Source organism: Capra hircus, chromosome 16, assembly GCF_001704415.2.
Source record: "Capra hircus breed San Clemente chromosome 16, ASM170441v1, whole genome shotgun sequence".
NCBI classification, from domain to species: domain Eukaryota; kingdom Metazoa; phylum Chordata; class Mammalia; order Artiodactyla; family Bovidae; genus Capra; species Capra hircus.
In genome coordinates, this window is record NC_030823.1 from 5828009 (window position 1) to 5848103 (window position 20095).

General features: G+C 36.1%; 1 protein-coding gene across 2 annotated transcripts in view; it reads left to right on the top strand.

Annotated features, from left to right (window-relative positions):
• The window catches only part of KCNT2 (potassium sodium-activated channel subfamily T member 2), a 439686-nt gene extending 422757 nt beyond the window's left edge, over positions 1 to 16929 (top strand). For both annotated transcript variants that reach the window (XM_005690450.3, XM_013970060.2), the window contains 2 exons: positions 9212 to 9296; positions 14353 to 16929. In XM_005690450.3, coding sequence (XP_005690507.1) covers positions 9212 to 9296; positions 14353 to 14464 — 197 coding nt within the window. In that variant the 3' untranslated portion in view covers positions 14465 to 16929. The remainder of the gene's footprint in view (positions 1 to 9211; positions 9297 to 14352) is intronic.

Here is a 20095-nt window from a genome sequence, read left to right on the forward strand (position 1 = left end):
TGACAACTAACCTTGCTTCCTGAAGGCACAGACTATCTCTCACTTATTTTTTTTTATCATATTCAATTCCCAAAGAAAGGTAATTCTTTAAAACCAGAGGATAAATTTTTAGTATTTCCTGATACAGCCTGTCTCTACAGGTTAGGCTGAAATAATGTAAATGCTTGTGCATGTTGTTGTCTAAGATAAACATATACCTATTCTCCAAAGGACATTAGTTAGATTGCTGCTGCTAAGTCGCTTCAGTCGTATCCAACTCTGTGCAACCCCATAAACGGCAGCCCACCAGGCTCCCCCATCCGTGGGATTCTCCAGGCAAAAACACTGGAGTGGGTTGCCATTTCCTTTTCCAATGCATGAAAGTGAAAAGTGAAAGGGAAGTTGCTCAGTCATGTCCGACTCCTAGCGACCCCATGGACTGCAGCCCTCCAGGCTCCTCCGTCCATGGGATTTTCCAGGCAAGAGTACTGGAGTGGGGTGCCATTACAGGTATATAATCTCTCACTGGTACTTTTAAAATCCAAAATTTCTGGATACTGAATTTTTAAGTAGGTTCAACACCAAACCTTGTTTAACCACAGAAGTTGATCCAAACTGCTTGAAGCTATTTGGATCTTTGATCAAATGTATTGTGAATATTCATATGTTTGCTGCAGAAATATGAACCTTGCTGCTTCAGACCCAACTGAGACTATTACATGAAATACATTATGTACCCTAAATCTAAAAATTTTACTAGTGGAACACATCTGGCCTCAAGGGATTGGGAGACAGAATGAGAACCTGCATGTCTTGAGAAATTAACTAATGTGATGACCTATAAGTTCTGCTTGTCTTTTATTGATTTTTTTGGAAAATATCTTCAATATAATTTTAAAAACTTACTGGCATCATTCTTCAACAATTTATTTGGCTCCGATACTCACTAAAATTATTCTCAATAACTTTTGAAATATTCTTAACTATCAAAATGACACACACTTTATAAATATTTGATATTTATATATTTTATATATAGTTATATATTGCATATATATAATTATATAGTTTATATATTATATAAATGTATTTGCCATTATAAATTGGCAAGTAAGTGTCCCTGATATGACCAGTGCTACAGGTTCCGATTTTGACATGGATCCCTTTGTTCATATTGTTAGTAAACAAAGGAACGTCAATGGGGGAAAAAAAGAAATCTTTTTAAGTGACAGAGGTAACTACTAGTTAGACGTGGCTTTCATTACATCCATCAGGAAGCCTTAGTTTCTTTGTTAAATAAGTTTATAATTTGCCTGAAATAATGAACAGATTAAGCAAGAGCTGGTTTTATAGTTAACATGGTGAATTTAATTCTTAGTTATTCTCTTCTGTATGGGATAGAAACAGGCAAAATCAATAAGAAAGAATTGTTATTCCCACCCAAACCTAAGATATATATTGTGGTGGTGGTAGCAGTAATAGTAATAATAATATCATCAACTTCTACTTTCAGACTCTCTTATAAATCATTGATCATTTTCGTGTGTTTTCGTTAAAAATTCCCCCAAATTCTAATCAATAGGTCAAGTACATTTTCTAATAAAAGGTTATAAATTTGTCCTGAAACATTACCAAAGAGGGAAAGGCACCAAAGTTAGATATTCTTCTAAAATATTTTATAACATTTAGCACATGGGAGGAATAATATAAGTATCTGAGATCACTATAATGACTTCAATAATAATTTTTTATTTCAAAAGAAACTGACAAATACTGAAGTTTTACTGTTTTTTGAAATATGTAATTCACCATTTCACAGTATTAATAAAATAGTATTGATATGTGCAATCATTATACTGCCAGTATAGATTTCCAGAAAGTAGATGATTTTATGTTATTCTATATTTCCAGAACTGACCCATTCTCACAAGGAGGCAGACACAGGAGGATAAAACCTGGGGTTTTATGTTAATCTCATTCTGTATATGGACTGTTAATAGAAAGAAACAAACTCAGCAGTTTCCTTAATAGATAAAGTAATGAAGCTTTCAAAAGAAGTAACTGCTGAGCTGATAATGATTTATGATAAACGCAATTATTTCTGCAATGAATTTTCCATATCTCCCTAAAGTAAAACTGTAAAGTTTTATTTCATGGAGTTGTATCATAACCTTCCCAGAGCATTAACTTCTCAATGATGTCAATATTTTTACATAATTTAACTCCACAGTTACCTTAATTGCACTTAATAATACATGTATTTTATCCTTACACCTGGAAATCAAATATTGTGCTTTGGCATATGTCTAAGAAAAATGTGGACATTTGAATAAAATAAAATATTTTTGTCATTGAGAAAAAATTTAATTAGTTGAATGAACATTTACTTTCAACATCTTATGAGTTCGGCATTTTATTATGTTTGTATAAATAGTCAATGAGAGCAAAAATGAGCTTTCTAAATGCATTGAAACAGCAAGAAGAAGTTTCCAATTATGATGATTGTTTATAGCCTCAATTTAAACAACTAGAAAAAGATAAACCAATAGTGTACAGGTGTTGGGAAAAATTGGCATATAACTTTGTTACCCGAGAAGATGTTAACAAATGATTTAGGCCTTTTACAGGCTGGAAGTCATGTAAATGGACCCCAAACAAGAAAATATGACCAGTACCAGCAGAAAAAAAAAATCAGTCAACAGAAACAGATTCATAAAATATGAATGTTGAGATAGTTATTATAATATGATATGATCTATATGTTCAACATGGTAGATGAAAACAGAATGATAAGGAGAAAAATTGAAGACATGAAGCTCATATAGGTTAGTATTTGTAATACTTTACTTTTCCATATTTTACTTGGAAAAATATATATTTTCCAATTAAAATGTGTATTGCATGGGATTTACATAAAAATAACTATTGCAGAATAAAAACATCAGTGAACATAAAGCCATAGCAATAGACTATCCAAAATGCAGAATAGAGAAGAAAAGAAAAAGCAAAAGCCTTGAAAAAGTGGTGCTAGCTGCACGTGGTATAATATGGAGTAATTTCATAATTGGAGTAACAGGAGGAAGAGAGTGGATATTTGAAGAACTAATGATCAACATTTTTTGTCCAAATTTGGTGGGAACTCTATTCAAGATCTCAGAAGCTCAGTGAAGCTCAAGGAATATAAATATAACAAATAAAATAATGCCAAGACACAATATTAAAAAAATGCTGGAAGTCAATGATAAAATACCTCAAAAGCAGAAGGAAAAAGACATTTCATAAGGAAGAGCCAAACATAAGGACAGTAGACACCTTCATGTCAGAAACTTCTCAAACCAAATCACAACTGAGAAACTTGTTTCTAGTACTGAAAAAAATAGTCTACCTAATACACCATACATAGTAAAAATATCTTTCTGAACTAAAAGCAAATAAGGACAGTTTTAAAAAGCAAAAGCTGAGAAAATTTGTCAACAACAGCTTTCAGGATGAAAGAAATTGTTAAAAGAAATTCTTAAATAGAAGAAAAATAATGCCAGTGGAACTTTAGATCTAAACAAAATAAGCATATGGGCAAATGTAAAAGATACATTTCTATTTTTAAAATTTTGTTCAAAAGTAATTCACCATTTATGACAAACATTGTAAGGTTTATAATATATATATAGAAGCAAAATGTGTGGCAAAAATAAATAATAAGGAAGGAATAGAATATAGTAAAGTTGTTAAGGGCTTCCCAGTTGGTGCTATTGGTAAAGAACCTGTGTGCCAGTGCAGGAGACGTAAGAGATATGGGTTTAATCCCTGGTTGGGGAAGATCCCCTGGAGGAGTGCATGCAACTCACTACAGTACACTTGCCTGGAGAATCACATGGACAGAGGAGCCTGAAGGCACAGTTCATAGGGGTGCGAAAAGTCAGACATGGCTGGAGTGACTCAGCACACACGCAAGTTTGTAAAATTACATGTAAAGTGATGTGCTTTTTAAGAGTAGACACTGAAAAATTAAAGCGGTGTGTTTAAGCTTTAGAGCAAGGGACAGGAAATGGTAGCATGCCAGTTTCTGGAAAAAATAAAAGCAATCATTCTTACTGATATTTGCATTTTCTATGGCTGCCTCCACTTTCCAGTTGAAAAAGTTTAAGTACAGCAGAGCTCATATGGCCTGAAAAGTCTGAAATATTAACTATTTGGTTCTTTTAAAAGCAATTGCCAACTAATGACCTAGACAAGCTACATAAAAGGAAAACCAAAGAGATATAACTGATAACCAATGTTTCAAATAAAACAGACTGATTATAAGAAGAACTGTGTAAAACCTCAATTAATCCAAAGAAGGCAGAGAAAAAAGAAAGAGGCACAAAGAACATCTGGAACAAGTGAAAAACAACTGCAAGACGGTAGATTTAAATCCTGCTGTATTGATACTTCATACCAGGGAAGCCTGTTGTGCTGCGGTCCACAGGGTATCAAAGATATGCAAGTGGCAGCAACCATATTAATATTTATATTACATATAAATGGATTAAACATTTCAACTATCTTCCCTAGTGGCTCAGAGGTTAAAATGTCTGCCTCCAATGCAGGAGACCTGGGTTTGATCCCTAGGTCGAGAAGATCCCCAGGACAAGGAAATGGCAACCCACTGCAGTATTCTTGCCTGGAGAATCCCATGGGTGGAGGAGCCTTGTAGGCTACAGTCCACAGGGTTGCAAAAAGTCAGACACAACTGAGAGACTTCACTTTCACTTTTCAAACATTTCAATTAAGAGGCAGAAGTCATCAGGCGGGATTAAAAAAAGCAATACCCAGCTTTATGTTGTCTAAAAGAAACACTTAAAATGTAAAGAAAGAAATAGATGAAAAATAAAAGCATATAATTATATTTTATGTAACCACAATTCTAAGGAAAACTTGAATGACTGCATTAATATACACCCGTGGTGGATTCATGTCAATGTATGGCAAAACCAATACAGTATTGTAAAGTAAAATAAAGTAAAAATTAAAAAAAAATAAAGTAGATCCATGCAACAGCTTGGATACTTAACAAAATGATTTCACAAAGGGGAAATAAAGCCTTATAGAAACACACTGTAAGATCCTTGGAGAGTGAATGTTTCTAGAAATCAGTGATTCTAAGGATGGGGCATGAAAGGAAGGAATTACCTGCAAAAGATCAGGAGGGAACTTTTTGTCATTATAGAAATGTTCTGTGTCATAATTATGGTAGAAGTTACACTATTCTATGCAGTGTCAAAACTCATTGCATGTGCATTTGAAATTAGTGAATTTCAACAGGATATTAATATCCTAAGATAACTCAAATAATATGCTTAAAATCATATAGAAAGTACAGCTAACTTGTTATAGGTGAATCTGTAGACTTGGCCTGTCTTGTTCATTGTTGTCTCCAGATTTAGGATTTTTTCTGACTAATCATACCTGCCTAGATAATATATTCAAAAGCAGAGACATTACTTGGCCGACTAAGGTCCGTCTAGTCAAGGCCTATGGTTTTCCCTGTGGTCATGTATGGATGTGAGTGTTGGACTGTGAAGAAGGCTGAGCGGCGAAGAATTGATGCTTTTGAACTGTGGTGTTGGAGAAGACTCTTGAGAGTCCCTTGGACTTCAAGGAGATCCAACCAGTCCATTCTGAAGGAGATCAGCCCTGGGATTTCTTTGGAAGGAATGATGCTAAAGCTGAAACTCCAGTACTTTGGCCACCTCATGAGAAGAGTTGACTCATTGGAAAAGACTTTGATGCTGGGAGGGATTGGGGGCAGGAGGAGAAGGGGACGACAGAGGATGAGATGGCTGGATGGCATCACTGACGCGATGGATGTGAGTCTGAGTGAACTCGGGAGTTGGTGATGGACAGGGAGGCCTGGTGTGCTGCGATTCATGGAGTCACAAAGAGTCAGACACGACTGAGCTACTGAACTGAACTGAATCATACCTGAAAGTGAAAGTGAAATTCGCTCAGTTGTGTCTCTTTGCGATCCCATGGACTGTACCCCTCCAGGCTCCTCTGTCCATGGAATTCTCCAGGTGAGAATACTGGAGTGGGTAACCATTCCCTTCTCCGGGGACTGAACCTAAGTTTCTCACATTACAGGCAGATTCTTTACCATCTGAGCCACCAGGGAAGCACAGTCATGCCTAGTTAACATTATTAAATGAGCAAACTGGAGAACAAAATAACAAAAATCATGCACTAAATTATGATCATCAACTAATGATAAAAATGCCTCCTGTAAGTCATTTGGGGGTGCTAGAGGATGGCAGCAAAATTGAAAACCACACTTATTTTTTAATCAGATAATATGTTCAATACATGTTTCTTCAATCTCAGATATTACTTTAGGTGAAGTACCTTTAAGCTTAAAGTAGTATGCGTACTCAGTTGCTGAGTCGTGTCTGACTCTTTGTGACCCCCATGGACTGGACTGTAGCCGTCCAGGCTACCCTGTCCATGGGATTCTTCCGACTGTCTCCTGTGTGGACAGATGGGTTCCTTACTGCTGAAGCACTCTCAAAGTAGTATATTCAACAGTTAAAATGAAACTAAATAAATAAGGTCTTTCCAAAACCTTTTGGAATTTGTACAGAAATTTTTTTTACTTTTTCAGGTTATCAACTAGATGGTAGTTGAGAACCAAATGAGGTGGAGATTTTCTAATGACCTGTTACGTTTCAGGGCGTCACGCTTCAGTCTCCAGGATGCAGTATTAACTGCTGCTATTTTGTTTAGCCTATGTGAAAACTCATACACAGGAGAAATTTTTCAAGAAGAATGCATACGTCAAACTTGCTTTCTGTATAAAAAAAGGATTTTGGTAATCTCCTGCCAGTACAATATGCTTTGAGGTGAAATCGCACCTTATTTGGAGTAAGCTTGTTATATACTCATTGGAATTCCAAGCTCCAGCATTTTGAATTAGCCGTAACCACACACCCCCTAGTATGACTGACAGATTTAGCCAAAAGAAATAGAGCATGTCTAGTTAAATTTGAATTTCAGATAAACAACAAATGATTTTTAGTATGAGCATGTTACATTCAATATTTGGTACATAATATGCTTAAACTTGTTAATTTTTAGTCTGAATTTCAGATTTCACAGGGCATTCTCTATTTTGCTGTAACCTTATCCCCATGGCAGGATACAATCCCTTGTGTCTGCCTTGGGGTTATGCAATTGAGTATATTCCTTTATTTGAATATTAATTTGATAATCTTATGATTATAATAATTTTACTGGCAAATTTACTGGAGACTTCAATTATATTGCAGTCTAACTTCCTTGTAAGATAAAAATTTTCACTTATAGACTTAAAAATGTCACATCTGCATATCAACTTGAAAGATCATAACTGAAAATACTATCTTTCACAGTCCAGTGACAGGTTTCTAATTAGAAGCACATTGTGGTAGATATTATTTTATGAAAATAATATATATTTTCCAGTGTAGAAAATTATTAGAATCACCTGTATTGGCCTAAAAATCATCTTTAATTTTATGCAGTTATTTTCATGTTGATGTATCCCTATTGATATGAAATATAGTTTTAGATTTCTGGATGAAACTGGAAATTTTAGTACCATTTTTAGGAGCCAACCTTATCTTAACTGAAGTAGCTGGAGAGGACTGTGGCTCTAGAGCAGGTTTTGAAACAGTGCCCTTCCAGCTTAAAATCTTTACCCTTAGGAGGATTAATATTTATTGACTGTGTATCCGCAAGCCTCTGTATTTACACCTTCTAGTAGCCTTGAAACTATAAAACCTGAGTCCCAAAGCTGTTTTATTTTCCTTTCCAATGTCAAGTCAACTCTCCAAAGGTGAAGTCTGATGATGTCTTCAGAGTGAATTGACAAAACTTAGAGGGCACAGCTGTTTGTTTTTAGAATATGAATTGTTTTAGAGAAAAAGCAGATTATCCAGTGGCACACTCCCGTGGAAACTTACAGTCGAATCTGATCCATAGAACTCTGCATTCTTCCAGAATACCATGTTTTATATCAGACATATTATGTAAGGAAGTCAAATGTACTTAGGGTTTTCATGCTATTTAGATACATATCTGTTGTGTTTTTTAAAACACAATGTCATTAGATGATTTTTTTCACACTATATTCCATATCAGTGCTCCTGTCTGGGGTGGCAATCTATAACCACAATTTTTTTTTCTTTGGAAGAAGACCTATACAGATAATTTTTCTTTTTTTTTTTAAATTTAAATTTACTTATTTTAATTGGAGGCCAATTACCTTGCAATATTGTGTTGGTTTTGCCATACATCAATATGAATCCTCCACGGGTGTACACGTGTTCCCCATCCTGAACCCCTCTTCCACCTCCCTCCCCGTACCATCCCTCTGGGTCATCCCAGTGCACCAGCCGCAAGCATCCTGTATCCTGCATCAAACCTGGACTGGCGATTTGTTTCTTATAAGATGTTATACATGTTTCAATGCCATTCTCCCAAATCATCCCACCCTCTCCCTCTCCCGCAGAGTCCAAAAGACTGTTCTATACATCTGTGTCTCTTTTGCTGTCTCGTATACAGGGTTATCATTACCATCTTTCTAAATTCCATATATATGTATTACTATCCTGTATTGGTGTTTTTCTTTCTGGCTTACTTCACTTTGTATAATAGGCTCCAGTTTCATCCACCTCATTAGAACTGATTCAAATGTATTCTTTTTATTGGCTGAGTAATACTCCATAGTGTATATGTACCACGGCTTTCTTATCCATTCATCTGTTGATGGACATCTAGGTTGCTTCCATGTCCTGGCTATTATAAACAGTGCTGCAATGAACATTGGGGTACACATTGTCTATAACCACAATTTTTTAATAATTATTAAAGCATAGCAAATCTAGTAAACATCCTGTGTAGCCATTTCTATATTAGTAATACTTTGAGTTACAAAAAGCATTAGCGTAATAGCTTACAAGGTAGTGTGTGACTGTTGTTGTGAACAGAATTAGATACTGTATTTTTTAAACATCTATTGTAACAAAAAATGAGTGCCTGTCAGATATTTCCAGTGACAGTGATTTGAAAATAGTCAAAGTTATATAAACAGTCATGCTGTGGGGAAACCTATAGCAAGTTATTATTGACAGCTGTGTGGTTTGAAGGTGAGATGCTCTGCAGTAATTCCCATAATTTTCTGTAAGTGGTATAACTAACTTGGCATTGATTTATCTTCTAGATGAAATGAATGATCATCAAAATACCCTCTCCTACATCCTGATAAACCCATCTCCAGACACCAGACTGGAGCTGAATGATGTTGTGTAAGTTGATGTATCTCACATTAGGCCTGTGTTTTCAGAAAACCACAAATTTATTTATTTTTATATTTTTATTCCCCCATAAAGCCCCATATTGTTCTTGTGATATAAATACTTAGAAAATCGAAGTCTAATTTTGGTGTTCAATAAACAAATGCATTTTGTGCACTGCATTGTGTATTGCTGTGTGTCGTACTATACAAAAGCATCATAGGATGGCAGAGGTATAGAAAACAGCTTGAATTTTGTTTTCAATATATTGAGCAAGTATACATTTGGACAAATGATAGAAAATCTGTGAAATGAAAAAAAAGAAAGAAGTTCAAAGGAAAACCTAAACTATACCACACTAGCTAATTCTAAATCCCTTAGACCTTTCAAAGCCAAGGTAAAATTGGTCAAAATCTTTATTAGGAAAGGGTCTACGGTAGTAATTTGTATTATGCATGTTAATAAAAGTGTTAAAGTGCTGCTTTAAAAGTGTGGTCTATGTAGCATGACTTTGTCACATGAGTTAAGCATGGATTAAATGAGATAGTGTTTTTCTAAACTCAGAAAAGAAGGCATTATTGTGAGTTACTCTGATTATAATGATGGAGGACTTGAACTAGACTCTTAGGGTAGATAGGATTTGTGCAGGTAGAGAGGAGAGAACATTCCAGAACAGGGAGATGGCTTGAGAAAAGGCAGTACCTGGGCATCATATAGTATGTCCCAACTGGCAACACTACAGAGCCTAGTGTGACCAGAGTAAAAGCTTTGTATTGTTAGCATTTGCATTGCTAATAACTAGTTAAACCGAATATCGATTTAGTTCAGTTCAGTTCAGTTGTGTCCAACTCTTTGCGACCCCATGGATTGCAGCACACAGACTTCCCTGTCCATCACCAACTCCTAGAGCCTACTCAAACTCGTGTATATTTAGTCGATGATGCCATCCAACCATCTCATCCTCTGTCATCTCTTTCCCCTTCTGCCTTCAATCTTTCCCAGCATTAGGGTCTTTTCAAATGAATCAGTTCTTTGCAGTATTGGAAACATATTAAGCCTGACTTTGGAAGGACCTTAGATTAGAAAATAAAGAATTTATACTCAGTCTTCTAGGTAATAAGAGCATTTGGTTATATGAGCAAGAAAGTAGCAAAATTTTAGAAGTCATTTTGACAGCTGCTGATGTAAGCCTAGGAGAGAAATTCCTTATGAGAAGCTGCTCCCAAGATCCATGGTTCTAAGGATTTTCTAGACCAAGTCCTGCTTACACAAGGTAGTTAACTCCAGATTGTATTAGTGACATAAAACCAATGCCAAAGATTCAAAAGAATTGGTGGGTGTTAGGTCCACAGGAAGTGTGTGTGTCTATAACCAGGAAAATAAGCAATAAGGCCAGTGACTAGGAAGTGTGAGGACATTCTGTGAGGCAGAGCATAAAGTGGATCCATGCCAAGTGGTTTAGAACTAAAGTTGGTATTAATAATATGCTAGCAGTTAGAAGCCTAGTTGTAGATGTTGCCAGTTTTCTGGGAGATTTCAGCTGGGATTGAAAGGGTTCTTTTCTTTTCTTTTTTTTTTTTTTTTTTGAAAGAGCTGTCTAGGAAGCAATGGAATTGATTGGCAGGATAGAGATAAGATTCTGTCATAACATCTGGATGAGGGTTGTAAAAGCAAAAGCCTATGGAATAAATTCATTATACCCAAACTTTTTATGGTTTTCTAAAGAACCACATTCGAAAGTTCATTTTAATTGAAGGCACAACATTAATTTGATTCAAAGAACCATAAATCACTAGATGATATGGAGATGAAAAGGTTAATGGGCATTTTTAGGTTTCTTCATTGATCTACCATGCTATCGGTATTCACAGGAATTATAAAGCAGGCCCATGGATAACAACATCCAGTTAATAGATCCAAGTCCGTGAATTTCAACTTTCATTTGAGAGAAGAAAATAGACTACAGTGCTTTAAACTGCTCTTCTCATTTTCATTAAAGGACATCAGTTCAGTTCAGTTGCTCAGTCCTGCCCGACTCTGTGACTCCATGGACTGCAACATACCAGGCTTTCCTGTCCATCACCAACTCCTGGAGCTTGCTCAAGCTCATGTCCATCGAGTTGGTGATGCCATCCAACCATCTAATCATCTGTAAGCCCCTTCTCCTCCTGCCTTTAATCTTCCCCAGCATCAGGGTCTTTTCCAATGAGTCAGTTCTTCACAACAGGTGGCCAAAGTATTGAAGTTTGAGCTTCAGCGTCAGTCCTTCCAATGAATAGTCGGACTGATTTCCTCTAGGATTGACTGGTTTAATCCCCTTCCAGTCCAAGGGAATTTCAAGAGTCTTATCCGACACCACAGTTCAAAAGCATCAGTTCTTCAATGCCCAGCCTTCTTTATGGTCTAACACTCACATCCACACATGACTACTGGAAAAAACCGTAGCTTTGACTATACAGACCTGTGTTGGCAAAGTAATGTCTTTGCTTTTTATTTTATTTTCTTAACTTTAAATTTATTTATTTTAATTGGAGGCTAATTACTTTACAATATTGTATTCGTTTTGCCATACATCAATATGAATCCGCCACAGGTATACACATGTTCCTCATCCTGAACCCCTCTCCCTCCTCCTTCCCCGTATCATCCCCCTGGGTCATCCGAGTGCACCAGCCCCAAGCATACTATATCCTGCATCAAACCTGGACTGGCGATTCGTTTCTTATATGATATTATACATGTTTCAATGCGATTCTCCCAAATCATCCCACCCTCTCCCTCTCCCACAGAGTCCAAAAGACTGTTCTATACATCTGTGTCTCTTTTGCTGTCTCGTATACAGGGTTATCATTACCATCTTTCTAAATTCCATATATATGCGTTAGTATACTGTATTGGTGTTTAATATGCTAAGTTCGTCATAGCTTTTCTTCCAAGGAGGAAGCGTCTTTTAATTTCATGGCTGCAGTCACCATCTGCAGTGATTTTGGAGCCCAAGAAAATAAAGCCTCTCACTGTTTCCATTGTTTCCCCATCCATTTGCCATGAAGTCATGGGACCAGATACCATGATCTTTGTTTTTTGAATGTTGAATTTTAAGCCAGCTTTTTCACTCTCCTCTTTCACCTTCATCAAGAGTTTTTAATTCCTCTTCACTTTCTGCCATAAAGGTGGTGTCATCTGCTTATCTGAGGTTGTTGACATTTCTCCCAGCAATCTTGATTCCAGCTGTGCTTCATCCAGTCTGGCATTTCACATGATGTACTCTGCATAAAAGTTAAATAAGCAGGGTGACAATATGCAACCTTGGTGTACTTCTTTCCCAATTTGGAACCAGTCCATTGTTCCATACCCAGTTCTAACTATTGTTTCTTGACCTTCTGGATTTCTCAGAAGACAGGTCAGGTGGTCCGGTATTCCCATCTCTTTAAGAGTTTTCACAGTTTATTGTGATCCGCACAGTCAAAGGCTTTGGCCTTTGTCAATCAAGCAGAGAACATCTATGATCCAATATTCATAAATATGTCCAAATTAAAGGACATATTTATGAATATCTTCCTTTTGGTCTTTAAGAGAATTACAAATCTTCATTATAGTTCCCCTTTTAAGTTAGTTTCTCCATTTATTTATGTGACTCCTAACATTATTACAAAGTGATGAAATACTCATTGCATTTGCATCTGAACAAAACCTTTTAGGAGCTGTGTTACATGTATTCACTTTCCACCTCTCAATTCCAAATGCTCATGTCTTCCCACTGCTTCTAGAACAGAAATGGAAACTTATCTTGAAGCTGAAAGTCCTTCATTAGCATCTTTCTAGGTTCTTTTGTGAATTCATCTTATGTCCTTTCCTGGTCTAACCAGTCCTCTGAAGTCAAACTCATTTTCTGAACATGCCAAGATCATCTCTGAGATGGAACTTTTTTCTGAGTCCCATTTCCACTCCACTTCTACCTGGAGGGACATCAACCTAACCCCCTCAGTAAAACATTCCCTCATTGTCCCCTGTTCTGTTCATCTTTCTGTGGTGTTTGGAATTTCTTTTTCATCCTTTTATCTGCTTCATAAATTAAATCCTCTGCAGGGGTCAGAGAGTATGGCTTTTCATATCCCCAGATCCAGCTTGTAGTCTAGCGAAGCTCAAGAAACAGACACTCATATCATTAAGCAGTCTGAAGCAAACCATGCTTCCTGAAACAAATTCTAACATTGAAATTTGTGAGTTTGGCAGATGAATATTTACCTATTTATTAATAGAGTGAATTAAGGATAATTTTTGGTCCAATTGCTTAATAGAGCATAACCTGAATTTTAGGTTAATTAATTTAAAATATTATTTATGCATAATGTTCTTCATAGCATTTCTGAAATCATTAATTTTTTAGAATCATAGATTTAAATTAAAAGACTATAGAAATAATTTGATCAAATTATTAATAGTTATGAATGATAAAACTAAGAACCATCAAGTGATATAATCATGGCTAGAATTTAGGTCTCCTTGATAGAAAAATAGCCAAAGTAAAGAATAATAAACCAATATATTTAAAATGGATAACCAACAAGGACCTAGTGTATAGCACATGGAACTGCTCAATGTTACACGGCAGCCTGGGTGGCAGCTGGGTTTGGGGGAGAATAGATACATGTACATGTATGACTGAGTCCCTTTTTTGTTCACTTGAAACTATTACAATGTTGTTAATCGCCTATACCACAATACAAAAGAAAAAGTTCAAAAGAAAAAAAAAATAGATGGACAAAATACTAGAATAAAACATAAATGTTTGATAAGGTGAACGTGGTGATGGATTGTAATTGAATGATAATGATTCATCATTCATCCATATTCATCTTCATGTTTTTAGGTATAGAAATAATACAAGCCCTGCAAAATTTACAGACCAAATAAACAGCAAGTCCTTCCACCAACATTATATAGAGACAAGTTTTGATAACCATAAACACTAAACAAATAAACTTTAAGTAAGAGTCTAAAGTGTCAGGGTGAATGAGCTTTGCCTTTAGTTGCTACTGCAGTCATTTACTGTGTTTTCTTTTATTAGATACTTAATCCGACCGGATCCACTGGCTTACCTACCCAACAGTGAACCCAGTCGAAAAAACAGCATCTGCAACACCATGGTTCAGGACTCTCGAGAGGAAACTCAGCTTTGATAAAAAGAAAATAATAAACTGTTTGTTTTTTTTTTTTTTCCCTCCAAGGATGTTGCTTGAAACAAGTTTAGATCTTAGGAAAGAAACAGCATTGCTGGCATGAACTAAACTAGGTTGGAATATATCCAATTCTCTCATATTTAAAAAAATCTATTCTCCTGGAAGTATAGAGTATTTTGAAACTTGAAGTACTGCTTGTTGGTACTCCTGCTATGAATACCGGAAAGACATCAATGGAACGGTTTTGAAAACCTAAATCAGAACACAAAAATTTAAACCTGATGTTTCCTTGTTTGACAATGATGCAAACTGTAGAAGCCAATTTTTAAAAAAGTATTAAGGCTTTATGAAAGTAAACTAGAAATCTAACTATATTTGGTGCATCCCAGTGGACGTAGAAGATGGTTGCTCCTCTTAAAGTTAAATGTGTCCCATTACATTGCTGTTCTATAAACAGCTCATCATACTGTGTCTAGTCTTCTCTACACAGATAAACAAATTCATGTGGCGGACTTCTGCGTAAGAATCATAGTTTGCTTTAGAATATGAATCCTTCAGTCTTTTTAACCTTTTTCTTGCCTTTTCATATGATATGATATCCATTTTAGAATTTGCCATGTTGATAGCATGTTTTATTACTCTGAAGAAATCAAAACAAACAAAAATAAATACTAACTACGTGAAATTTCCCTCACTTTATGTTTGACACACATTGTATGCCAAGAAAAGTATAAAAGCAAATATGTATTGTTCTCCTAACATATTGTTCTCCTAAGAGAATACCTAACATAGGGAAAATACTTGAAACACATTTGTCGATTTAAGTTTACTCCAAGAGTTGAAACTGAAATATTAAGTAAAGATTTTCATTAAAATCTTGAGCTTTAACATTTTTTATATATCTATACAGTATGTTTCAATAGAAAGATACTTTAAAAGAAACATAATTATGCTTTTTATAGAATACAAAGAATTTAAAACATTAGAAGTCCTCCTTTATGCTTTTAGCATTAATCATATTCCAAAAAATGCTATATCAAAATTTTTATCTAATGTAACTGTGCTTGAACATTGTGTGGAAAACATACAAAATAAAGATAGGAAGCTTGGGGGAATCCCCTGGTGGTCTAGTGGTTAGGCCTCTGTGCTTTCGCTGCCAAGGGCCTGGGTTCTAATTCTGGTCAGAGAACTAAGATCCTGCAAGCTGTGTGGCGTGGCCAGAAAGAGAAGGTAGTTTTTGCCATTTGCGTTGAATGCAGACCGTACAGAACTGGGCAGCTATAAAAGAAGAGGTGGCCCTTGGTGACTCCAGCGCTCTTACCTGTGTTGCATTAGTCCCCTTCGGAAACAGGTTGAAAAACACAGAGCTTAGTTTGCAAGGTAGTTGGAATGTGTTATCATTCCCATGAAAGAGATACTGAAAAAGTTTAAAGATATTTTTGCTCCAAATTTTTTTTCTGAATTTTACTTTGAATTTTAATTCAACAGAAGGTAGAACATTTAAAACTAGAAAGAGATGTGGTATCATTTCTTTACACAAAGAAGCAGATAAACTGAAAAGAAAATAAGATTAAAGGTAACAAGTAAACTCTAACATTCCCCCCAGTTCTGCGAATATAAAATATAAAATGTGAAATTATAGATTACAGCTATTGTATAATTTGGCTTTGTGTATATGAAATGCCTATTTGTTGTTGTTTTTGTTTAGTTTTTTACATTACTCTCATTTTAGAAAAACATGAACACCAAGAATTTCCCCTAAAATAGGGAGACCCTATATTTAATTCTCTTTAACCAAACAAGGAAATAGAAACACAACTTGAAGCAAAGATGGTGTGCTTATACATGTGTATTTGTTATAAACACAGGTGAAATACAGTTGACAAACATAGTCATATAAACATTATTCAAACTGAAGGCAGAATTGAATTAATATATGTGATGGAGAACAACAATAAATTTAATGAACTTGTTTCATATTTGCACATTTAAGTTTAAGTATGATATTTCTTTGAGTTGCCATGTCTTTACCCATTACAGTTGTGTTTAGGAATAAGTATAAAGTTTTATGAAATCTTTTTCCTCCAATATCTCAAATTGAGTATTTTTGCATTATGACAGTTGCCAAGACTAGGGTTTTACGCTAGGTAGGACCTGACTATATTTCCTACAAAAATAAAAAATGTGTTTCATAAATTTTAAAATAATTATTTTTGACTATGAACATTAGTCCAAATTTAATATTTAACACAATTCAGATCAGCTTGCTATAATGATGATAGTTTATTACACTTTCTGTTATTTAAAAAATAAAAACACACTTATAGAAGCCTTTTAACAAATGGTTGCCTTTTTAAATTACTTACACTTGCACATGAAAATAGAATATGAAGTCAATATTAGTTCTTATAACCCTATGGGCTTTGATTCTGTTTATTGTCTATGTACCATTTTGCTACCAGTTACATTGCTTTAAAATAAATAATAAAATTATTTCTGATGATGAAAACATTTATTTTGGTAAAACTTGAGTTGTGTAGACAAAGTATATTTTGATTTGCCACAGTTGTATTTTTTCCTGTCACTTTAATATTTCAAAACCAATATAAACATGAAGGTGATATCACTGGAAAAGTTAGTGACAAATAAACAGTTGTTAAATTACTTAAGAAAAGAAGGACAGGAAAGACAGAGAGACAGAGGAGGAAGTGAAGGGAGGGAAGGGAGGGAAAGAGAAGGGAGGGAAAAGTAGAAAGGGAAAGAGATGAAGAGAGAGGAAAAGGAAAAAAAAAGGAAAGGAAAAAATCAAAAAGAAACACCAATGTAGGTTTGAAGGCCAGAAAAACAGTGCTTAAAGAAAACCAATTTTAAATGCAAAGCTAGACTTTCGGTCAGGGAAATGGAGTAGAAACTTTTCTCCCCGTTACTTCTAAGTGCAGCTGGAAACCCTAGATATGAAACTGAGCAGCGCCCTCTGGGCCTTCCTAGGGACAGACACACCATCCCCCATGTCCTAGGAAAACAGTCAAGCAAGACCAAGGAGTATTAACTTGGCCAAAAAACAGAGTCAAGGACACTTTCTTCCTTAAGAGCTCTTAGTCATATTCTGAGCCATATCTTAGAGTTGTTGTGCAGATATGGAAACCCCCACAAAGGGAAGAAGTTGACTCCATGCTGACCAGCAGCACATAGATCCCAGACCAGTGGGAACCAGAAAATTGATGCATGAGATTCCTGAAAAACCATCCTGTTACCTCACCCCCAACCAACCAGAAGGATGTACATGATCCAGGTGCATACAACCCTCTCCTTCGCCTTGCCTCTAAAAAACCCTTCCTTGAGAGCCACTGACAAGTTTGAGTGTTTTGAACACTAGCTGACTGTTCTCCTTACTTGGTGCCTGGCAATAAACACTGTACTTTCCTTCACCACTGCCTGGTGACCACAGATGGCTCTGCTGTGCCTCAAGCAAGCAGACCTAAGTTGGGGTGAACGACAAATACTACGTATCAATCCAGCATAAGAAGGCTGAAGAGAAGAAGGAAGATGGACGAGGGGGCTATGGCTTGAGGAGCAGCAGGATGATGGGTTCTCTGGGTGTTCTTTTTGCCTCCTACAATTGCTTCGGATATTTGGAAACACCACTGTGCATGCATGCTCAGTCACGTGTGACTCTTGGTGACCCCACAGACTGGAGCCTGCCAGGCTTCTCAACCCATGGGATTTCCAACGCAAGACTACTGGAGTGGGTTTCCATTTCCTCCTCCAGGGGATCTTCCCAATCCAGGGACCAAATCTGCATCTCCTGAATCTCCTGCTTTGGCAGGTGGGTTCTTTACCACTGTTCCACCTGGGACGCCTGGGAAATGTTAGTGAGAACAGCAAAGCCAAAAAAAGCCTGCTCTTTCTACGGGACCAACATTGCAGCGTATGCGACTGTCACAGCGCCAGCCTCCTGATGACACTGCAGTGTGCGCGGCTTGTCCACAGAACGTCTCCTAAAATACACGGTGGTCAAAACATCCAGTGGCAAAGAGCTCCCTTAAGCACCCCCAGGATGGTGTGTAATCAAGTGCCTCCAGTGGTACGCTCCCCCGTGAAGGCTGTCCTGAGATGTTCAGCACAGGTGTACCACAGAAGTTCCTGCAATTCTGTGAACCGCAGCGATGCCAACAGCCTGGTTTCAGTTGTGGAGTCTCTTCCTGGATGCTCAGTCTCAGCTCTTAAGATAATGCATGCTCCTTATATCTGTTATTGTGTATTATTTTCAAGTCCTCTTTACTTGCTGCTGCAGCACTAAGCAATCTGTCATTACTCCAAGGTTCTGATACAGTTAATGATTATCTGTAACTTTGTCCAAATCACTGCATACTTCCTATTCAGTTTAGATCCTTGCTGAGAAAAATACACAAGTCAGTAGTTCTCCATCTGAATAAATCTGAGATAATGGTGATATCAAAATCCAAGGCCTGGAATCTGAAGGACATATTTTGGGAAAATTCAGCACATTAAATAGCACCCACTGGGAAATTTTTAAAACAGACAACACTTACTCTGTGGAGCATTAGATAACTATTACTTCATTTTGATCTCTGATCATTTTATAGGAATGTTCTCCAGTCTATATTATTTGAAGGAACAGGTCAGCCCTAACTGTGGTGGATCAATGAGATTATACCAAATGGTTCTGAAAAAAAGGTTATTTGGCTCATAATTAAAGATTATGTACTGTCTTAGTATTCAATAAATTTCATTCTACTGTTTATATCTATTAATGAAAATGTTGCAATAGAGTTAAAATGTCTGTCTTCCTAAGTAAAACAGAAATCTAAGAAATTGCACTGTAATTTAGTCACACTTCAAAGAAATACAGAGTTGTACTCAGAGACATATTTTTCCTTTTTCTCTCTGTACAAACAGGTTTAATTTCATGCGCTAACAGACTAGATAGTTTTCCACTTTAAAATTAAATACAATTCCAAAAGGAAACATTCCTGAATTTATAGACTGCCATTCCCTGATTTTTATGATATTAATACTTATATAGAATAAGAAAACTTGAGGATGTCTTGGAATATTTCAACTTGACAAAAGATTGGGCCTATGAGATGCTCTTATTACTAAGCCTAAGGTAAGCACTCAAGTTGAGATTTATAAATACGATTATTGATTTATACTATAACAAGTAATATAAATATAATGGAAATATTTATTACTTTAGCTAAGAATTCAAGCTTAGACAAAAAATATTTAGAAAAACATTACTTGAAAAATACTTCAATTTTAGAGTTTTAGGGGCCAACTAAGTCACAAATGATTTGATTGTGAATCTTATGATCACTTTGTAATGAAATTAATTGACTTTTAATGTTTTTGGCAAAAAAGCACACTATGACATGACTATAAAATGACCAACATTTTCACCAAAACACGTGTTGCTGAAAGTAATTAAGTAGCTGTGTTTAATTTACTGTCTGTAACCAAAGGAGAAAAGTCTTGTATTTTGAAGCACTCGGCCTCCTCCAAGTCACTGCGGGCAATCCTCGTTTTCACTTGTGCTCAGACTCTCAGTCGTGTCTGATTCTTTGTGACCCCATGGACTGTAGCCCACCAGGCTCCTCTGTCCATGGG